Source organism: Eubalaena glacialis, chromosome 11 (genome assembly GCF_028564815.1).
Source record: "Eubalaena glacialis isolate mEubGla1 chromosome 11, mEubGla1.1.hap2.+ XY, whole genome shotgun sequence".
NCBI lineage: Eukaryota > Metazoa > Chordata > Mammalia > Artiodactyla > Balaenidae > Eubalaena > Eubalaena glacialis.
Genome location: NC_083726.1, coordinates 41605691 through 41629440, shown reverse-complemented (window position 1 = coordinate 41629440; position 23750 = coordinate 41605691). Strand labels below are relative to the sequence as shown.

The following is a 23750-nucleotide window of genomic DNA, read 5'->3' as shown; positions in this document are numbered from 1 at the left end:
TAAACACATCCTAAAAATTAACTATGTGATTATATAACCAGTATTTTGAATATTTTGTTTTTGTTTTGCGCCAGTTAACTGATGTAATTAAATCCATGCAGAGACTTCGCTTGTGAGGATAATTTTCCACTTTCTGATTAGTCATTGAATATAACGCCCACCCCCACCCCCCAAAAGAAAAGGTACTGTAGATGTGTCAGTGCTCTGGTCTTCTTCAGGGCAGTGTTTTTCAAATTGTTGATTACTGTCCATCAGTGGATTCTGAAATTCATCTAGTGGATTTTAACCAATATTTAAATACAGATTAAAAAGCATTAATTAATTAATGAAAAGAGAAGACAATGTTATTAATAGAAAGCATCACAAGCGATTTCATGTAGTAAGTGTAAGTACTGATCTATGAAACTTTTGTTTCCATTATATTTAGGTAACTGTGCATTGGGTTGTTTATTAGTTTATTAAGTACATGAAATTATTCTAATTAAAAATTGACCCAAATTATTAGCTGTTAAAAGTACAGTTTGAATTTTGATAGCTTATTTGGTATATGATTCAAATAATACTGAGAAAAAATAAAACTCACTTCAGTTAATTGGATAAATTTGATGGCAAAATCACTTTTATCTGTTTGGGATTTCAAAAATGTTTAGAGGTTTTTAGTTCAAAGAACAGTTGAGGTTTGACATGACAAAAAAATTAGGAACTAAAACAGTATTTATAGATATTTAACTGGGAAATGTAAGGGGACAATCTATTATTTTAAAGCAGGAATTATGAGAAACTAATGTCTCAAATTTATTAAAATAAAAATAATCATTAACCAAAGTATATTATTATATAGGTAGTAAGTATTCTCAAATTATTTTAGAGTATGCCTCTGACAAGGAAACTAATCATATAAATGACATTTAACAACATTTCTCACAGCCGTTTTCTTTTATTATAACTTATCGCTGGGTAAAAAATATAAGTAGTACCAACAAGCATGATTGAATTTATAGATGACTTTGGAGTTAGGTAGGGAGAGGATATTATTTTCTTAAGTTATGTTTGTTATGTTGTTACATTGTTTGAAAATTAATTTTGACCAAAAACAAAAATTGGTGAATAAATAAATAAATTGTAATGAACTATCCTTTAATGGTCATACTGGAGATTTTGTATTCAAGTACTTATTCTGTTGCTGTTACTTACCTGCTATAGTAAGATGGGAAACAGAATTAACTACCTCAAATTGTCGGTGCTTGTAGTGAATGACTGTAAAGGACTATTACAAAAGGTTGAATGCTTCTGATAAATAGATATGAAAGGAATGTAAGGTATATTTTGAGTATTTTTTTCTTTCCTCTACTAGGACCCTTTTAATTTCCCTTTCTAACTTATGGTGCATGTTGAGAGAGAGTTGTTTGTGTCTAATACCCAATCTAGACAGCAGTTTATTTTTTATTCTGAACAGCCAAAAAAGCCATTTTACACACTTAATTACAGACACTGTTCATGAATATTTTCTTGGTCTTCCAATGAACTAATCTGTTTATGTATAATAAAAATACATTTTGCAGTAAATTGTATATATTTGGGCCAGAAATCTTCTTACTTTCTATAAAATTCATATAATTGGTATAAAATTAATAATACCAGGACTGTTACAGCAAACATTCAAAAATACTCAGCTCAATTCTCTGTCTTAATATTAGGCCACAATAATTATTTGGCATCTTTTATTTTTAATCAATCCGAAAAAAAATTTTTTAAAGAACACATTGGGTAGACACAGTAGTATATTCTGTTTATATTCGTAAAAGTGTCTGTTACACTTTTCTTTTTCTTTCCTTTATGTTATCTTATTTTCTAATAGCAAAGTGAAATGTGAAGGAAAGAATTTGAAGTGGATTCCAGAACCATAGGTTTTTTGGGCATTTAGACGTTGACAAGTAGAACGAGAAGGTCCACTTGGTCATGTAACATTCAGCGTCTTCAACTCTATCATTCTTTCAGTAAAACTTATTTTGAAATGAATCAATAAAGTAGTTATTTTTTTCTCAAAGCAAATGTGTATACCTTGGCTGCAATCATTTTAAAGCAAAGAACCTCTCATTGGATATTATTACTTTAATTTTGCACAAAATTACATTAAAAAAGGAACGTAAACAGTTGTCCATTTTATAAAGACAGATTCTGGAATATATATTTTTTCTTTTTATTTTCTTTAACAGATGTTTTGACCTTCCTATGAAGCTCAGCTAGAGAGGACATTGGCAAAACTTTGTATGTCCTCCTGCATAGCTTTTGATGAGAATTTAATAAGACAGAAAACAGTACCTTGCCAAGTATTAACTTTAAATCTCTTATTTACTTTAGAATTTCAAGATTTATGGAATACCACAAAACCCAGGGAGATGACTCACAAAGAACTGGAACTTTCTAGTTTCCTACATTCTTTTAAAAAGTCTTAGCTATTTAACTTTGCTACATAATGCCATAACTAATACTGAAATCAACCCATGAATTAACATAAATAGTCTTTTTTTTTTTTTTTTTTTTGCTTCTCACCCTAAATGGTTAATCACTGGCTATCATGTTGAAACGAACTGTTCAAAAGCAGTGGCATCACTCTTTTAAATTATAAAGGCAATACCTATATTTAAGCAGAGAATTAGCAACTGTAGAAGTACAAATACAGTTTTTAAAATAAAGAATTTCTATGATTTAGGATGAAAATATGCTTCATTTCTTTCATGTATATTAACCCTTTCTCCATCTTATTTATCTTTTGGCATACTTGCCAAATATTACTGTTCGAATCTCAGTTACCACATCCTAGTATTCTAACTCACAGAAGCAAGAGTCTCCTCCTATTTGGATGCTTTAGTTGAGACTTGTTTATGGAGCACAAAATCAGTCTGGTTTTATGTTAAGTAGGTGGGTTGCTAATCTGTAAGAATGCCATTCTTGGTCAGGCCTTTATGAATTGTTTGTAAGTACTAAATCAGACAATGCAATCTTTATATTCATTCTGCAATTAGCCAAAATAATTCTAGTTAAACTCTGGTTAAAGATCTCTAGTATGAAATGAATGTAAAGTATTCATTCTTTCTTTATCTTTCTCTCTGGCTTCATTCTAGCTCATTTATTTATTTAAAAATAACCTTCTAAGTTACTTTTTCACTGCTTTTCATGTTGCAGATTGAAAATGTTGATGTCTGCCTTAGTTTTCTAGCAGCCAGAGGAGTAAATGTTCAAGGCCTATCTGCTGAAGGTAAGAAAAAGCACAGTTGTCACAAATGGCATCCATGTTTGTAAAAGACTTTTTATAACGTTAGAAATGTGAAGTGGGAGTACATAGCCCCTTAATACAAGAAAGGAAATCAGTAAAGTTTCCAAAATAATAGAAACATAAATTCAATGGTTATTAATGTATGCTTTATGTAGGTATGTTCCAGATTTTGCCAAAATTGTTCTTTACCGAGTATATGGGAGGGGGACATATTAACAAAATATCTTTATGTTATTACCAGTTGGTAGTGTTTTTAGAGTCTTAAGTAGATGGATGGATAGATAGATAATGCTGGATAATAAATACAGTATATGGACATAAATACAGTTAAAATAGTGTAATTAATGCTCAAATATTTTATCAATAACAATTCTATAATTTAATCAAGTTGGTAGTCCAAGTCTAAATATTTGTTAATTTTAAATAAGTCATCAGGAGTTCTTAAATAATTAGCACTAACAGTATTAATAACTGTTCTTTGTAAAGGCCTTAAAATTATTAAATGTTTAAAAGATCATCACTGACATTGAAATATAGGAAAGTGGAAAAAGAAAACTAGATCTGTTATTTTTTTTTCTGCATTTCTTTTTCTTCCACATATATTTTTAGGAAGCCTTTGCAAAATTTTCAATTTAGTACTATAAACAAAAAACAATTGCTAAAGTTATAAAATACCAAGTCCTCTGAGATCTGTATCAGCAACAACCATTTTTAATTAGAATTTTATGATTAAACACTTTTGACAATTTATGTTGCTTCTTGTTTCTACTACAGTCAGTTTACCCTGAAAAGCCTTTTCCCCCCACAGATAGTAGAAATATTAGACAATTCTAAGCTGTTCAATGTTTGCTGCCATTGGAAAAAGAGGAATTGTGTGAATTCTGAAATATTATGGACATGTACTAGAATTATTTACGTTTGTCACTTTTTCTTCACTGTTTAAATTTTATTTTAAATTTCTTTAATCCTTTATCTGTATATGTCATCATGATGTTTAATATTAAATTACATATTTAACGGCAAAAAACTTATGTTCAAACCTAACTCATGGTTCTGTTACTTAGAATAAAATTTGATAAAATCCTCCAGGATAATACTTTACTTTCTAAGTGGTTAAAGTTGGTGAGAAATGTTACCATTTATTCGTTTTATGTCTCTTCTGTATAACATGACATCTTTTTGTTTTGCTTTGTTTTGTTTTTTCATATTCTTTTTTTTTTTAAACATCTTTATTGGAGTATAACTGCTTTACAATGTTGTGTTAGTTTCTACTGTATAACAAAGTGAATCAGCTATACATATACATATATCCCCATATCCCCTCCCTCTTGCCTCTCCCTCCCACCCTCCCTATCCCACCCCTCTTCGTGGTCACAAAGCACCAAGCTGATCTCCCTGTGCTATGCGGCTGCTTCCCACTAGCTATCTATTTTACATTTGGTAGTGTGTATATGTCCATGCCACTCTCTCACTTCGCCCCAGCTTCCCCTTCCTCCTCCCCGTGTCCTCAAGTCCATTCTCTATGTATGTGTCTTTATTCCTGTCCTGCTCCTGGGTTCTTCAGAACCATTTTTTTTTTTTTTTTTTGGATTACATATATATGTGTTAGCACACGGTATTTGTTTTTCTCTTTCTGATTTACTTCACTCTGTATGACAGACTCTAGGTCCATCCACCTCACTACAAACACATCAATTTCATTTCTTTTTATGGCTGAGTAATATTCCATTGTATATATGTGCCACATCTTCTTTATCCATTCATCTGTTGATGGACACTTAGGCTGCTTCCATGTCCTGGCTATTGTAAATAGGGCTTCAGTGAACATTGTGGTACATGACTCTTTTTGAATTATGGTTTTCTCAGGGTATATGCCCTGTAGTAGGATTGCTGGGTCATATGGTAGTTCTATTTTTAGTTTTTTAAGGAACCTCCATACTGTTCTCCATAGTGGCTGTATCAATTTACATTCCCACCAACAGTGCAAGAGGGTTCTCTTTTCTCCACACCCTCTCCAGCATTTATTGTTTGTAGATTTTTTGATGATGGCCGTTGACCGGTGTGAGGTGATACCTCATTGTAGTTTTGATTGGCATTTCTCTAATGATTAGTGATGTTGAGCATTCTTTCATGTGTTTGTTGGCAATCTGTATATCTTCTTTGGAGAAATGTCTATTTAGGTCTTCTGCCCATTTTTGGATTGGGTTGTTTGTTTTTTGATATTGAGCTGCATGAGCTACTTGTATATTTTGGAGGTTAATACTTTGTCTGTTGATTCATTTGCAAATATTTTCTCCCATTCTGAGGGTTGTCTTTTTGTCTTGTTTATGGTTTCCTTGGCTGTGCAAAAGCTTTTAAGTTTCATTAGGTCCCACTTGTTTATTTTTTGTTTTTATTTCCATTTCTCTAGGAGGTGGGTCAAAAAGGATCTTGCTGTGATTTATGTCGTAGAGTGTTCTGCCTGTATTTTCCTCTAAGAGTTTTATAGTGTCCAGTCTTACATTTAGGTCTTTAATCCATTTTGAGTTTATTTTTGTGTATGGTGTTAGGGAGTGTAACATGATATCTTTTATTAACATAAACCTCTTGCTTTTTATTTATCTCCTAAAAATATATGAATGCCCAAAATGATTTTCTAAATTGATTAAACATGCATAGTAATAAAATAAGAAGTTAAAAAAACCTCTTTCAATAAGATCATTCCGGTTTACAGGAGAAAATTAATACTTTCTCACTGTTGCTTTATATTGATCAAGCCAACACTTATATGTTATGACCCCTGTGAGGAAGATTTGAGGGTTATAACAATTCAGCCTTATTTTATATGAATAATTCCATGGCATAGTGTGTGTGACATTATAAACCATCAGAGAGCAAGAAATCTAAGTAGTTTATTAATGTTTCTAAATTCCAAAAAGGAGACATAAAACCTTGACCTCAAAGGAGGATATATTTTATTGCCAATAGCAAGTTTCATTTAAAATATGATTATAGGTTGTGTAGCATTATATCAAGCTTTACTTGCATCTCTTTTTCTAGTTTTAAAATTATAACTACAGGAGGAAAACGTAGGCTCATGTTGTAGCCTACTTTGTGCATTTAATCTTTTATTCAATATTAGAAAAACTTACACAGGAGCCCCATGTGTTAGAACTAGGAATTCCACTTACATTTATTCAATTATGTTATCTAAAGTCATGAGTCAGGTGATCTTTAATATTTATTAATATGTAACATAAATTAAAAATAAAAGAATTGGAGCATTAAAAATGGATACCTCTGATGTAGTCTGCTTTTTGGAGGACATATACATATATTTTCTAAAATAAATTGGTTGGTGGGTGATTTAGAATTGTGCTAACAGTTATAAATCTAGTTGCTATTATGAGGTGCACCCGTATTATGAGGTGTATCAGTATTTATAATGTAGGACAACCAGCATTTACGTGGCTTGCTTTCTCTAGCTCATAGCCACCACTGTGTTGGTAACAGCTGTGTGTGTTTGTGAGGGAAGCAGCGTGCTAAACCAAATGATTAGCACAAGACTGAGAGCCCATCCATTTCCATGAAGAAACTAACTCTAGAAAAACTGTCGTTCAGGGTCAGCAAAGAACATCACTTGAGTAAGCTTTGTTCTCTCTACGCTTCATCCCTTCCCTCTCTCCCTGAAATTTCCAAGCTATTTGGAAATGCTAGCATATTTCAGAAAATCAGATTTGCTTAAATCTGTGACTGAGAAAATCAAGTTGTATTTCTGTCTCCATAGATGGAGCCTAAGAGACTTGCTTCTAGAATTTCATTTGTAAAAAATAATCATTTTCTATGATACTGTTTTTTATATTTTCCACTTGATACAGAAATAAGAAATGGAAACTTAAAAGCCATTCTAGGGCTGTTTTTCAGTTTGTCTCGCTACAAGCAGCAGCAACACCAGCAGCAGCAGTATTACCAGTCGTTGGTGGAGCTTCAGCAGCGGGTCACTCACGCCTGCCCTCAGGCAGAAGCCAGTCAGGCCAAAACCCAGCAAGATATGCAGTCCAGGTAAGGAAGGGAAGCGGGGAATGCGTTTAAAATGAATCTATCTTGATACAACTTGTTTTTAATAAGTTTTTGTTTGCGAGTTTGGAGAACATATCTATGGAGTTGTATCAAAGTGATGGGATTATTTGATTAACCTTATAGAATTTAAAACCACTTTTCTATTGGTTGGATGACCAACACTTATCACTTTCTAGGTGAAATATTTGTGTTTGTTTTCTGAAGGTGATTGTGGTTTGTATCAAAATGTGTGAAATGTCTTTCTTGTAAGTAGTGTATCACAGTTCCTTCCTTCTACAAATTATTGTTTAGAATGTGCTTTTTGAGTCCTAGTCTCCAGTTGTGTAGTTTTCTTTGGTTGATGCTTTTGATCGATTAAATCGTTAAATCTGTCAAAAATTTCAGGTCTGTTAAACATCGGAGTTTGAGTGTTTGGGAACATACCATTTTGATGTGAGATTGTCTGTGCATGCATGTGTGTGTATACGTGTGTGTGAGTTTGTATACACACATTGTTTGTCTGACTTGAGTCTGTGGGTGCATGTAGACACAGCCGGTGTGGGGTGCTGACAAACCACTGCAGCTTCCTTTACTCTTTCGTTTCTGCTTTTTTCCAGTTTGGAACTATATCAGTCATGATTCAGCTAGAGAAGCAGAATCAGTAAGAAAGAGTGCAAACAGATTTATTTTAAAGAATTGATTCACATGATCATGGGGGCTGGCTAGGCAAGTCTGAAATCCTGAGGGCAGCCCAGCAGGAAGGACAAGCTGACACTCTTAGCACGAGCTGAAACCGCTATAAACTGGTGGAATTTCGTCTCTCAAGGAGGCCACACTCCCGCTTTTAAGACCTTTCAAGGAGTGAGTCAGGCCTACTATCCTAGTGATAATCTAGGATAATCTCCCTTACTTAAAGTCAACTGCTCTGGACTTTAACCACATCCACAAAATGCTTTCACAGCGACACCAGATTGGTGTTGAGTGGAACTAAAGAAACCTAGCTAAGTTGACACATCAAAAAATGATCACAGAACGTAATTAAGTTAACAGGTTTCAGGCAAATTACTCATATGTTTCTGATCAATGTTCGGATTATCAGATCATTAGCTCTATGGCATACATAGCTATGATCATTTTTCTTAAGGAGGGCGAATGTCCAAGATGAAAATACTCTTTTATCATCTACTAAAATATACACACTGTATCACACATATGTAAATATTTAACTTTTTCCATCTTAGAAGCCAAGCCTAAAACCTAATAATACAGTTTGCCTTGAGTTTGTTTCTGGCAATTAGTATTGACTCAGAAAGCTAACATAAAATTCCAAGATACATTCACAAACCACTTCCCACTTACTGTCAAATATTCAGCAGCTCAGAAATCCCCTGCTCTTTCATCTGTCAACCATCCCTCACTTCATATTAAGCAATATTTCTGTCTCTGTACAACCATGTAAACTCATTTCCTTTGGCAAATTTTACTCATTAGTGAATTATTAATAAAGAAAAATCACAGTTTCACCAAAAAATATGGGGTGTACTACGAAGGCCATGGAATGATGAGGGGTATTTGTTTTTACTCAGTAATGCAGATGTGCTTCTGTTCCTTAAGCTTGTCTTGGTATTTTGTGATGTCATGTGAAATTGTGCAGGAATCAAAGTGAAAAAAACATTCTCTACAGTATAAGTTCTTTAGAGGTCCTTAAGAATAGAGAAGGAGAAAAAATAGAATATATTTTTTAAATTTTTTATTATTAATTTTTTTGGGGGGAGTGGTGGTTGGTAGAAAGAGATCTAGGTTTTGAGAACTGCCAGAAATAATATTTCCTAGAGTTTGGTTTAAGCCATTTGAACGGACAAGAAGCAAGAATAGTAGCTGGAAAAATACAGGAAGTGAAGTGGTATTGTGCAAAGGATGTTGACTCTGGAAGTGAGATGAGATATCATTTGTCATTGCTTTCCCTCACTCTGTTTCTGTATCTGCCATGTGGAGTTTCTTGCCCCACATTTCTCAGTGGTTATGACCCTTTGGGGGAAATTTTTTTCTCTTCTTGGTGGATATGCATGGATATTATGAAACTGTATTTTAAAATATAGACCTATATATAATAGGCATGGTCATTTTATACCATCTTGGGGAGAGCTATCTTATTTTTTTCAGTGAAAGTTTATGAAAAGCATTCTTTTCACCAGTGTCCTTTGATTCTGAGATAGACTCTTAAATAATTTTTTCTTTTTTTTTTCTTTCTTTTTTTTAAAAAATTAATTAATTAATTAATTAATTTTTTATGGCTGTGTTGAGTCTTCGTTTCTGTGCAAGGGCTTTCTCCAGTTGTGGCAAGCGGGGGCCACTCTTCATCATGGTGCGCGGGCTTCTCACTATCGCGGCCTCTCTTGTTGCGGAGCACAGGCTCCAGACGCGCAGGCTCAGCAATTGTGGCTCACGGGCCCAGCTGTTCCGCGGCATGTGGGATCTTCCCAGACCAGGGCTCGAACCCGTGTCCCCTGCATTGGCAGGCAGATTCTCAACCACTGCGCCACCAGGGAAGCCCATTTTTTTCTTTTGATAAATTGGATTTAATTACTTTTTGGATTGTTAATTTAATAAATGCAGAGTAGCTACTGTACTAAAGGTAGTGCTTAGTTAAGACCATGATAAAGAGGAGTGCCAACTCTTCATTTTAACAGAATTTATTCTATGTTTTGGAGAATGTTGTATTTCAGAAATTAATACTTATTTCCATTTGTATAGATCCAACATAGTGAAATAGTGTATGAATTATAATCTATGTGAACTTAAATATAACAATGTATCTAAGCATTTTTCACAGCCTATATTGATAGTATACATAGGAAAGGAATAAGTGTCTATGCAATAGAACCAAGATAATTAACATGGAAAAGAATCTCAGTGACACATTATCTTCATTTACATGAGATGAGAGTCATAAATCATGATTTATGAAGCCTTTCTGTTGATTCCAAAGCTCTTCCCAAGTGAATAGCTTAAATGACTGGTGGCTATATTATTCTGGATATTTAGCCAGAAAAATGTTCTTGTATTTTTCTCTGTAGACCTAAAATAATTTTAGTGCACATTGTTTCATGAGAGTATTTTTGTTTTGTTCTCTTTGTTTATTTAAAGTAAATTGACATAGCTCTCTATATTTCCACAATATTTATTTTATACATTAAGAATTGCTAATTTGTTTTGCTCTTTTGAGAATAACCCCAAATGTTTTCAATCAATTTGAACATCTTTCATTTAAACAGACATTTTGATCTAAAGGTTAACAAGTAAAATATACAAGAGAGAAAATAAAATGTGGACCAAGAGACGTAGAATGTGGATAACAAACTCTCCTCTTCTGGCTTCTCAGCTTCCTCTCCACTCTTGAATGTGTGTGTGTGGGTGTGTGCGCATGTGAGCGAGCATGCGTGCCTGTGTGTGTCCTGTTCAAGGACCGAAGATCTCCTTGTTAAGCGCTCACCTCTAGAATCAGACTGCCTGCACTTGGATCCCAGTTCCACCACTTCCTAATTGTGTGACCTTGGGCAACTTACCTAACCTCTCTATGCTTCAGGTTCTTATCTGTTAAAAGGGTATAAAAAGTGGCACCGATTTCGTGAAGTCGTTTTGGGGGTTCAGTGGGTCAGTATCTACAAAACTCTTTGAACATACCTGTCAGATGTCACTCTTCTGCTCAAAGCCCTGCCACGGTGTCAAATAGACTAGGCTTGCTCCCCGCTTAGGAAATATGCTGTAGCTGATTCCTTTGCCTGGAATGCTGTTCCTCTGATAGCCACTTGGCTGAATCTCTCACCTCCTTCAAGTCAACTGCTCCAGTGTTGCCTTCTCACTGATGCTGACCTTAACTTCTCTTTTAACACTGCAGGCTGCCCATTTGCACTCCACATCATGGTTGCTGTAGTTTTCCTTCTTTTCTGTAGCTCTAATCCCTCTCTAACCTACAACTTATTTATTATATTCATTGTTTATTATTGCCACTTCCTCCCTTCCAGAATGTAAGCACTGTGAGGACAGCAGTATTTTTACATTGTAACCACTTCTGTATTTCAAGGGATTAGCCCTGAACCTTACACACAGTACGTTCTTAGTAATGATTTCTGAAATGAGTTAAGTAAGAGTGAATGAATCTTTATTATAGCTGCTTCTAATTTTAGGTAGGAAAACTTTCTAACATTCACAGTTGCAATGGTACGTCATTTAAAATGAGAATTGTGTGTATTACAAAACTGCTATAATAAAGATAAAATGTTCTTGATTCTTGGGTGGTCATGATATTGAACTACAGTTAGTTTCAGAATGATATGTAGCGGAACCATCAGACCTTATCCAGATGTGTGGAACTATTTGCTTCCATCCTCGTTGATGCCTGGCTATATACCTCTTTGGTCTTTTACTTATTTATTATAAATATTTTGTTCCCTTTGTTTTCTGGCTGTCATTCATTAATTCACTGCTATCAGTGTTGCTGCCTCTGTGGAGTACCATTCCTTTACCAATATGTGGTTTCTGTTTTGCGGGATAAGGAAGCAGATTACCAAAATCATTAGCATTTTGGTACCACAAAAAGTAATAGGTAACATGAGTGAAGTGTTTGGGCTATGAAATATCATTGATAGCTTAAAGACTTGCATGTTTATAACTCCTGTCTTCTCTGTCATGTTTGGTTTAGACAACGAAAGAAGGTATCTGATCTAGTATTAAGAAATGATGCCTCTAATTTGCAGCTAGTACAGAGTTTAAAATTTTTAATTAAAGGCTGGTTAAAAAAATGAATGCCACAACTAATCCGACACAAACGTATTATCTTTAAAATGTCCAAATTACTAATTTGTTTTGTTAATAAATAATATGAATACAAAAGTCCTTACCTCGTCAACATAAACTAATATTACAAGGGGAAAAATACTGTTGAAAGACCTACGTTCTGAATTAACCCTAAAATGGCATGGTTGATGTAAGTTTAGTGTTGATATGTGAGGGCAGTCTTATTCCTTGATCACTGATCTGTTTATCATTTGACTTGAATTATCCACTTGCAGTATGTGTATTAAAATAAAGCTGCGACTCATTCTAAATTTCCTCAGTCCTTCAGCAATCTCAAAAATTTGAACATATTTCATATAAAAATTAATTTTTCTCTATATCAGTGATCTTTGGAAGGACTTTACATAGGTAAAGTTTAAACATTTTGCTATATTAAAGAATGTTAAGTATCCTGTTTGCATTTATTTAATATAAAATATAAAATCAATTTCTTTTATTTTTCTCGCTTTTCATTTTATTTTGAAAAGAGTATATTAAAGGCCCTTTGTCTAACCAACTGAAAAAATATGAGAACTGTTTTAATATAAAGTACTAAAAATCTTATATAAGAGTTGTGATCATAGTTATTTTCTATAGGCATTAACCAGGAGATGGGGAAAATAGTACTTATTATTCAAAAAACAAGGTAGACATGAATCCTATAATTTTCAAACTCAGAAAATTTATTTCCATCAGTAAATATGTCATAGACATTCTGGATATTTCTGCTAATCATATTTTTACATATATGTGCTTTGACAGAATTCTAGTTGACATGAAAAGTAACAGAAAGTTCAATTTCACCAAAACCGTACACAGTGCCTGGCACATGAGTCCAGCCAACACTGATCAGAAATCATGTCATGAATGTCTAATTTTCCTGAGAATATCTAGTAAAGCATTATAGTGAAAGAAAATTATAAAATGAAAATTCATTTTTCTTATGTACTGGTCTGGTTATACGTGAGATGTTAGGGTAATAGTATACATAAAAAATGTTTTCTATTTGCTAAAAGTTTAAAAAAGGGAGGTGATTTTCCTTAGAATACAGGCCTTTTAGCTTAATTTTTGTCTACATTATTAAATGATTTCCCATCCCACTATTAAATAGTTGGTGAATTGTACCAATCCCAAAACAGTGATTTTTGAATCACATGAACAAGTATTTTTATATTATAGAGAATTAAAACATGTAAAAAAGAAACAAAATGCATGTGAAAGTGTAGGTAAGAAATTACATAGATAGGTGACAGAGTGTTAAAGGCAGTGATAATAAGTCTTTCTCAACTAAAATAAGAGCTATTTTGGGAATATGGGAGATTATGATCTCCACAGAAAATCATTTGCCCTTCTGCTTTTCATTTTGTAGGAGAAAGTCAAGAATGTGTCTACTTGCTGTTTAGATGAACTTGCTCCTTCCTATAGGACTCGCAAGTCAAATTGCAAAATCTCTGGGCACATGCTATTTGAGTGACTTGTCTATTCCCTTTGCAGCCCCTTCTCAAGGCTCCCATGACCCCTGCCACACACATTGCTTTTGGAGCCTTCTTCCATGGAGGACATTTGCCTTCCTCTTTTCCAGGAAACATCATTTCCTTCTGGGAGATTCACTCTGAAACTGGGATGGTTTACAGCTTTTCAGCCTGGGGTTATAAATCTTGAGAAGTATATAAGGAAGTTTAATTTAAGATGACAGGAAGGCTCTGGTAATTTAAGCCCTCATGAACCTGGCTTCAATTAGTTGCTTAATTGACTCTGTGTTGTGGCCTATAGTGTGCTCTTCATAAAAGACAGGGAATCAATTAAACTTTAAAGAAAATGAAACAAACAAAAACGATATTTATGAATCTCCTTTTAAATAACAGGATTTTTTATTCCTAGAGAGAAATAATTGAAGGGAAAGAAATTATTCTTTAATTGACTGATCGAGGAAACCAAGAGAGGGTGTAATACTAAGAGTATGTACACACACACACATACACACTGCTTATGTTCTGTGCTTCTATTCCATTATTTTAAAAGCTTGACAACCACTCATAGTTCTGTTGTTACGATGAAGCAGCGTCTGTATAGTGTTGGTTATTTTAGAGTCAGGCAAACATGGGTTTCAATTCTGCCAACCAATTCCCAGTGATGTGGCATGAGGTGATTTTAACCTGCTCAAATACCAGTGTTCTTACCTCATACTAGAATGGTGGTAACTTTCTCAAAAGGTTATTGAGAAGACCACCTGACATAATTTGTGTTTAAAGTTCCTCCTTAGCACAGCCCTTAGCATATAACAGGCACTCAAACCAGCCACTTTCATCTTTCCTCCTCCCACTTCTAGGTCATATCACATATATAATGAAATATGTTGACCCACCTTAAAAACCTCAAGTCACCCTCATCACTGTTCCTTCCTCTCTCACTTTCTCTGATCAATTCTGTCCATTACACTTCTAACTTCTATTAAATACATAAATGTAATTCAAAGTAATAATATCCTTATGATTTAAAAATAACGGCCCAATGCTCAGACCTTCCCAAGCCTGGTCCAGCTACAGAGAGGTAACCCCATTAATTATTTTAGGTATTTCCTTTAGTAATTATTCCCTTATAGCTAAATAAAATACTACTGCCACTAATTTTTATTCATTAATTTGATCATTATCTTTTGATGTACACACTCTCCCATCTCTCCCATCCCCCATTAATATATTCAACAAATGTTTATTCAGCACTTAGTGTGTTCCAGGCACTCTTCTAAGCGTTGGAGATACAGCAGAGGACAAAATTGAAGAATCCTTGCCCTTTTGAAGCTTACATTTAGTGATAGACAAACAATTAAAAAATTAAGTATGTACTAGTAATTGGACAGCTGATGGTAGAGAGGCATAAATCAGAAAAGGAGAAATAAGATGTATAGGAGCCATAGTTCTGCACATTTCAACAGCCTTCTGGGAAAGTCCTCACTCAGATGATACTGAGCAAAGGGGGTCATAGAACCAGCAATTCCACTCCTGGGTATCTATCCAAAAAAACCCAAAAACACTTATTCGAAAAGATACATGCACCCCAGTGTTCATAGCAGCATTGTTTGTAATTGCCAAGATATGGAGGTAACCTAAGTGTCCATCAACAGATGAAAGGGTAAAGAAGATATTATGTGTGTATATATGTGTATATACACACACACACACACACACACACACACACACACACACACACAGTGGAATATTACTCAGCCATAAAAAAGAATGAAATAATGCCATTTCCAACAACATGGATGGACTTGGAGGGTATTATGCTAAGTGAAGTAAGTAAGGCAGAGAAACACAAATACTGCATAATATCACTTATATGTGGAATCTAAAAAAACAAAACAAACTAGTGAATATAAAGAAAAAGAAACAGATCCACAATGCAGAGAACAATCTAGTGACTACCAGTGGGCAGAGTGAAGGGGGAAGGGGCAAGATAAGGGTAGGGGATTAAGAGGTACAAGCTACCATGTATAAAATAAATAAGCTACAAGGATATATTGTATAACACAGGGACTATAGCCAGTATTTTATAATAACTATAATTGGAATATAACCTTTAAAAATTATGAATCACTGTGTTGTACACTTGAAACTTATTGTGTATCAACTACACACTTCAATTTATTTATTTGTTTGTTTTAGAAAGCAATTCTAATTTATTAGTTATCTGTTTTAAATGAATATAGCAGTGTGTACATATCAATCCCAAACTCCCAGTCAATCCCCCCCTCCCACCCTTCCCCCCTGGGGGAAGTTTGTTCTCCAAGTCTGTGAGTCTGTTTCTGTTTTGTAAATAAGTTCATTTGTATCAATTTTTTTAGATTCTACATATAAGTGATATCATATGATATTTGTCTTTATCTGATTTACTTCACTTAGTATGATAATCTCCAGGTCCATCCGTGTTGCTGCACATGGCACTATTTTATTCTTTTTAATGGCTGAGCAATACACTTTGGTTTGAAAAAAAAGAATAGGCCATAGCTCCTTTAATGATGCTCTAGAGGGATATCAGTCCAGGTAAATTGAGAGACCCCTCTTTGCGGGCATTTTTTTTCTTTGATTATTCAGTTACTATAGTTAAAATCGCTTCTTGTTTGTTTGGATAGTTAATTGGTTTGTTTGTGTCTGGCCATGGAGTGGTCATCAATAGTAATTGATATGGATGTTCGATTAATCTCCCTCTTTTTATATCCCCTTCATCTTCTCTGAAATTTCCTAGTCCAGCCTCCCTCAGTCTTACAGACTGAATCCTCCCTCCATGCGTATAGTAGGATGAGGCTTCTGTGTTCATTTTTGATGGAGAACACATGGAGGCTATGTGTTCCACATCAAAAATACTTCATTTATTTTCAGTTCTCCAAAAGCTGCTGAAGTCTCTTGGTCATTGATGGCCCCTTTTATCTATCATGTTATCCTTTGATGTTGTGAACTTAAACCTTAATTATTGTTTATCAACATGTTAATGGCATCACATTCATTGACAGAACCATTCTTCATTCTGATAACTTTGGTTTTTTTTTCTTTAACTAAATAAAAATCAATTAACTGAGCTTAATTTCTCCAGGTAGAAAATGAAAACATCACAGTTATACTCTGTCTTTCCAAGGGAATTGTGAGAATATAATATATATTTTAAAGTATTAGACTCACTCCTAATTTAGAGAATTTAAGACTTGTGCTCTCTGATATAAATGTCTCGATAAAAACAATGGTAAGCCAATGTTTCATAATTTTCTCTTATAATTACCAAATATATGATTCATGTATCATCACACAGCCATTACTCAGAATAGCTAATTTGTGATTTATTTCTTTAACATTTTACTCCAGGACATTTTGATATCCTGTTTATATATTGCATGTACATTGTCTCCCAAACACTAGAAATTGTTTGGTTGTATTTGATCTTTACTATTTCTGGGGTACTCTCTTCTCAAATAGAGCACTGATAATGTAGAGTTGATTATTATATCTGCAATTTTATACCATATGAAATTATTATGTATTAATCTGTTTTCCACTAAAATCTGTCTTAAAGGTTCAACTTATTGTCTTACAATGGAGAAATCCACCTGTCACAAAAACTATAATAATTGTGTCAGTATGACCATTGAATATTTTCCTGTCATCAGGTCTACAGAGAAAGACAAATTGTAATCAGGGGATGACTGGGTGAGCATAGAATTGAATTTGGGGGACTTGCATGTTTCTGCAGCTGAGATAGTCTTGCCATTGGTTGAGTCCTTCTTCATTACAAAGCGCACTGTCAACATTTGCCTCTTTACACTCCATTTCCTGTGCTTCTGCTTCTGACCACCCTCATAGCCCCCACCCCTTTCTAATTGACTTCTCAGTCTCAAAAGATGTGTAAATAAAATCAGCTTTCTCTCCTCACAAGTGGGGGCAGACTCTAGACCAGAGTCCACCATCAGAGATGTTTTGAGACCCCAGTTACCCCTAAATGATATGAAACTGACTGTATTAATGATTACATTTGCTTTGCAGTAAATTGAGAGGAGCCCAATTATAAGGACTCTCTAAAATGGACTTCAAACATTTATATAATTATTTTATAAGTATAATAATTAAGTTCATTTTCATGAATGTGTGTACTAGGAAATAGTTTAACATAGTTTGTGCTTCCTACAATACTTTTATTTATTTACTTATTTATTTATTTTATTTTTGGCTTCATTGGGTCTTCATTGCTGTGCGTGGAATTCCTCTAGTTGCGGCAAACGGGGGCTACTCTTCGTTGTGGTGCGCGGGCTTCTCATTGCGGTGGCTTCTCTTGTTGCGGAGCATGGGCTCTAGGCGCGCAGGCTTCAGTAGTTAGGGCACACGGGCTCAGTAGTTGTGGCTCGCGGGCTCTAGAGCGCAGGCTCAGTAGTTGTGGTGCACGGGCTTAGTTGCTCCGCGGCATGTGGGATCTTCCCGGACCGGGGCTCGAACCCGTGTCCCCTTACTTTTAAAATCTTCAGAAGTATTAAATAATCCAGATTTTTTCACTCATCAGGGTAGTCTTTGCCAAAGTTTGTTTACATTTTTAGCTTAAAAAAATAGTAATAACCTATATGGGAAAAGAGTCTGAGAGAGAATGGATATATATATGTATATCTAAATCACTTTGCTGTACACCTGAAACTAACACAACATTGAAGTCAACTATATCCCAATATAAAATAAAAGTTAACTTAAAAAAATAGTTTTGTATAGCGGTATTCAGGGTCCAGTTTTTTTAAGGTGGTTGCATTAAAATGGGCTTTTAGGATGGAGCACTGAATGCATTGTGGTATAATTTTACTCCACACTGAAAGTTGTAAATGGAAAAGATCCATGCATCAGCATAGTGTTTTGAGCTACGTGTAAGTAAAAGCAGTGTGAAAATCTAATTTATGGTAACATTGTGAGAGAAATGTGAGCCTGGCTTCCTGAGTTCTTTATCTTGAAGTTTTCCATTCCTAAAAGAGCGTGAGACTTTGATGCAGTAATATCATTGCCAGGCATCTCCCTCTTTAGTTACTGTTTTGAAATCCCACAAAAGCAGACCATGCAGGTGGCCTTATTAACTGCCAGTTGAAATTTAAGATAAGACAGAGGTTATAATAGATTTACATGCCATATTTCACTAATGGGATAAGTTATCACAGTAACCTGTCTCACATGTAATCAGGATGATATTTCAGCCACCCAGCTGCTAAAAAGAAACACATGTGGATGAAGGCTAAGCTTCTGACTCATTTATGGATTAGGCAATAACTGTTTTTAGTGAAGTCTCCGCAAAATTTATGTATAGGGACAACATATTTTTATCACATACTCTGATGTGAGTATAGTTGTTACAAAATGTCTTAAATATTTTTAAAGGAGCGTATATGGTTTTAAGGTACAAAAGATATTTTGCAGAAGTGGCCGAACACTTTCCTCTTTTTTAGAGCTATTAGCTTGTCAGTTATCATTTTATAACATTGAACAAGGACCCTACAGAAGGGAAACTGTATATACTAAAGGAAGAATTTGGTTTAAAGAATTCTTTAAATATTAATTCTGAAGGTACGGTTTCATTTCTAGCAATCACAGGATATATAAGGAAATGTATTTCAATCTATCTCAGCCTTAAAAATATTAGTGAATGTGTTCTACTATCTTCAATGTTTGTTATTTTATATAAAATCCTTAGTTTAAGACTTTCTTCCAACGTACTTAATTATAATACATCTTGGGTAATTTATCCCTAATTTTCTCTCAAGCCATTTTTAGTAAATTTGAAAGGAAATGATTCCTGTCTTCTTCACGTGATACCATCTTACAAAAGAAAAGTAAAATTGGGAGGTAAAAAACTTCCACCAAAATTTATGCCCAAGAAATTTCTTACCTCATATTGTGTAGTTTGCTTCTTTGTATTCCTCCTTGGTTCCTTGGGAATAGTGTTGTTAGTAGAACAAATGTGATTTTATGACTAAACATTTTTTCTCTTTCTTTGGGAATCAAGAGTACTAAAGGTGTGACTGTAGAGGGATTCTGTATAGGGATTTCCACTCCTATTTGTGTGACTCCAAGGCTGAAGTTAAGTAGACTGAAGGGAGGAAAGATGGTTGATTCTAAAACAATTTTCTGTAAAATCTCTTAATATAGATGAGGAGTTATAAAAACCTACATAATATGAAAGATTGCTCTGATAAACATAGTATATTATCATATTTATAGTAAGTACATCCATTTAAAAAATTACTGTTTTGTGCTTATTTTTAAGTTTTGATGAACCAGTCACTGTGTGTAGTCCGTGAATACCATGTGGCTTAATGAAAAACAATATTGTTCTAGTGATCTTTCATATATTACCTTAGAGCACAGGGTTCTTTCTTATCGGTGGTTCAAAAGTTCAGATGTGACCTTTCAACAAATAAAGATTCAGCCTCCACTATGTGCCAGGAATTATGCTAGATGTGCAGCTGAGATCTGGTGATGCTTTAACCTTTTATTTCGCCCATCATCTAATAGAGGACCTAGATGTTTAAACAGGTGGTTCAGTGAGGTGTGCTAACTACTCCAACAGAGTACCAAAGCCCATACAAAGGCACTGATGAGGAAAATGCCATTTCACTTTCAGGAAACTGCCACCTTTTGGCCGAGCAGAAAGTGAAAGTGGAAATGTGTTCTGGGTGTCTCTTGCTGTTTAAAATATATTGGCACAAAACAATAACGATTTTATTATACTCATGGATTTTGTGAGCTCGGGAGTCAGACAGGGCACAGCAGGAATGGCTTGTCTCTACTCCACTGTTTCTGGAACCTTCACAGGGAAGGGTGGAATGGCTGGAAGTGCCATTGTTCTGCCCCGAGGCAAAACACCTGTGGTTGGAGAATCCACTTCCTAGGTGACTTCCTCACTCACGTGTCTGGAACAGCGACTACATGTGGCCTCACCAGCATGGCTGTCTCAGGGACATTGTACTGTGACCCAACTGTATTGTGACCCAATAGTTGAAGGACTGACAATTCCACCCAGCTTCAAAGGGAGGGTGGGTGGGACAGAGATCTCACCTTTTAATGACAGGAGCATCAAATAATTGATTATAGCTCTGGGTTTAAATTGCCACAGGGCATGATGAGAGGGAGGCTAGAAAAGTAGGCAGAGGCCAATTCATGGGGGCTCTGGATGCTCCAGTTCTTTCTTGAAGGTAAAGGAAGTTGCCTCAGGAATTTTCTTAGCAGAAGGAAAATGAGGCTGCTTATAACTTAGGAACATGACCTTGGTGACAAGGTAGAGAAAAATGTGCTTTGGGGAGAAATGTGAGAGGATGCAGGTTTGTCATACATTATAGCTATAGAGGCAAGAGTTTGAACAATTTCATGTTAATAGGCATGAGGGTGGGACTGAGGAAGATGGATTTGGGGACTGTTTGGAGGTAAGGGCCAAAGAAATCATCACGTTTCTAGTTTTGTTGACTCACTGGTGGTGATGTATTTCAACAAGGGAAAAAATAGTAATGCTGTGGTGGAAACAGATGAGAAGGAGATGCAGAGAAGGAAGTTCAGCTTTGGCCTTCATGAATTTGACATTTCAGTGGGACTTCTAGATGGTGATATCTAATATGAGGCTCTGGAGCCCAGAAGAGTGGTCAGGGCCAGATATATGGACCTGGGAACATCGGCTTAGCAATGTTTTGTTGATTGAAACTATAGAAATGGAAGAGATTACTCAGGAAGAGAGTATAAAGCTAGGAAAGAAAAGGAGGGCTCGGAACAAAACTCTGGAGACTACAAACATTTATGGGTCAAGTGAGCAAACAAGAGAATTCCTTTTGTTATTTTGCAATATATTCAGAATTATGGAGGCCTGTTTGCTACCATCTTAAAGGCAAATTATTTTTGTTGTTGTTATCGAGGACTGCCTCAATTTCTGACACATTTTACCCCTGTCTTTCAAATTAGTTGTGACATTTAGAGTGCAAATCTAACACAAAACTGTGGTTGAAATATTAAAGCAAATATACTCTAGCATTAAGCATATCAAAACTATATTTTCATCTAATGACTGTATCACAGAACAGAACATTTATGAAATTCTGTATTTGAGATACTTTGGGGATTAGGTACAGTGTTGAGAATTGTAGGTTCTGGAAGCCTCATCCTGTGTGTGTTGTTTTGGGAATGGTGGCTCTTGGATGTCCTGTTGGGGCAATTTTCTGATGATTCTTTATAAGATTAGTACCTATAGGGCTTGATATTGTTGAGTTTAGAAAACAAGAAGAGTGAGTAGTATCCAGAGAGGTTTGAGGGAGAATAAGACAATTGTATTTGCTTGCACGAAATCAGGTCTCAAAGTAATTATGAACCAGGAGACTGAGAGCCAGAGTTAAAAGCTCAGACACTGTCCTGAGATGTCCGTGCTTGTGGGTCTTAGAGTAAGAATGTAGTAGCATCAAAAGTGATAGGTGGGACCAAAGAATGTGGTGTTGAGAAGACAACCAAGCACAGGAGGGCAGGGTAGTTGTAGGAACATAGGAAGTTATGTTGTAATGAATTCACCAGACTATTTATAGAGCCTCACATGGGGGCTTAGTGAACCCAGGGACTTCCAAACGTACATCTGAATCCCACTGAATTTTCTTTTTAACTGTTCCAGCACTTATTTCTACCAGACACCCTTCTAAGTGATGTACAATTTAATCCTTATAAAAACCTTGAGATAGATAATATTGTCATCCTTATTTAACCCATGAGGACACAGGCACAGAGAACAGCTGAGCTGGGATTCAAGTAGAGTATTCAGGCTTTAGGGTCTGTGCTATTAACCAATATATTAGATCTTTACTACTGCCATTTCAACTTAATAATTCACAGGAAATAGATATTTGAATGTACCACTTTTTGCACACTTGCCTAATATTGTTGCGTTTCTCCTTCCAAGGTTGAAGTCAGTTCAGTTTCCATTAAATACCAAATTGTATTTTTTAGGAAGGGTTTTGAGTTGGAATACATGGTCTGAAGGGTTATACTTCTCAGAGTGAAACAGTCATCCCTGCATTCTTAAACCTAATTTTCCCAAAGTAAATTGTTCTAGCATAATGCTGATACATGCCGGTGGTCAATAAAAACCTTTTTAATGGTTTATTAATTGGTGGATAACGTCAATCAATATATGCTTATTAGAATAAGTGGAACACAAAACTAAATCAAATTTCTCAATATCTATGTCTGTCTGCCACTTTAAATACCTTAGGGGTGTGAAGTCAATTTCTTATTTATTAATTTATTCAATATCCAAAACTATTATGTGCTTTATAAAAGAGCTATTATAATAAGATCATAAAGTGATCTTTATCTCTGCTGTGAAAATGGATTTATTCACCTGTGAATATCCATCTTCCTAGTATTTCCTATTACTTTATTCACACTTTGACTAATGACATAACTTAAAAGTGGAATCTTGATTTTTTTTTCTCTTTTTACACTCTATCAGGGATGTTAAATCTCTTTTTCCTGCCCTCTGCTCCCATGTAACTGTACTGCGCAACCCAAGCTAGAGGCCCCAGAGCCATCTTAGATTTTTCCCTTCAAGTCCTATGTCCATGATTATAACTTCTCTCATTAATCATTTACTCTTATTTCCCGTGCCTCTGCCTCCATTCAGGCCCTCATCAAATCTTTCCTGAATTGTAGCAGTGATTTCCTCTGTGGTCTCCTGGTTCCAGGCTTGCTAAATATCCCAACCTCTTTTGTCCCCCCAATTTCTTCTTTACATATCAAAGAAAAGGATCTCAGTAATCTGGGAATTTATTATTTATTCTGCAATTTAAACCTTTTGGTATTCTCTGCTGCGGTCATGACAAAGGCTCAATTTCTTAGGAAGTTACTGTGGCTCTCCAACTTTTTACTTGGGCAATTAGTAGTTGTTAAAAGAATATTTTAACTATCATAGGAATTAAATACCAGTTAAGGTAATTCAAATATTAACTGTCTCAACTGAGATTTTTTTTTTTTGAAAGAACCTTGATAGTAGCCAATGGAGGTAAAGAATGATAGACGTGTGAGACTCAGATATTATGTTTTGGTGACTTTTAATG

The 23750-nt window shown here is 35.0% G+C and overlaps 1 protein-coding gene across 4 annotated transcripts in view; it reads left to right on the top strand.

Moving 5' to 3' along the window:
- Positions 1–23750, top strand: part of NAV3 (neuron navigator 3) — a 580735-nt gene that overhangs the window by 352450 nt on the left and 204535 nt on the right. For 2 of the 4 annotated variants that reach the window (XM_061206366.1, XM_061206363.1), the window contains exon 1: positions 7262–7318. In XM_061206366.1, the coding sequence (XP_061062349.1) occupies positions 7308–7318 (11 nt within the window). In that variant the 5' untranslated portion in view covers positions 7262–7307. Of the gene's footprint in view, positions 1–3186; positions 3260–7134; positions 7319–23750 lie in introns of those variants that run through there. The other 2 variants (XM_061206367.1, XM_061206364.1) reach the window with 2 other exon arrangements.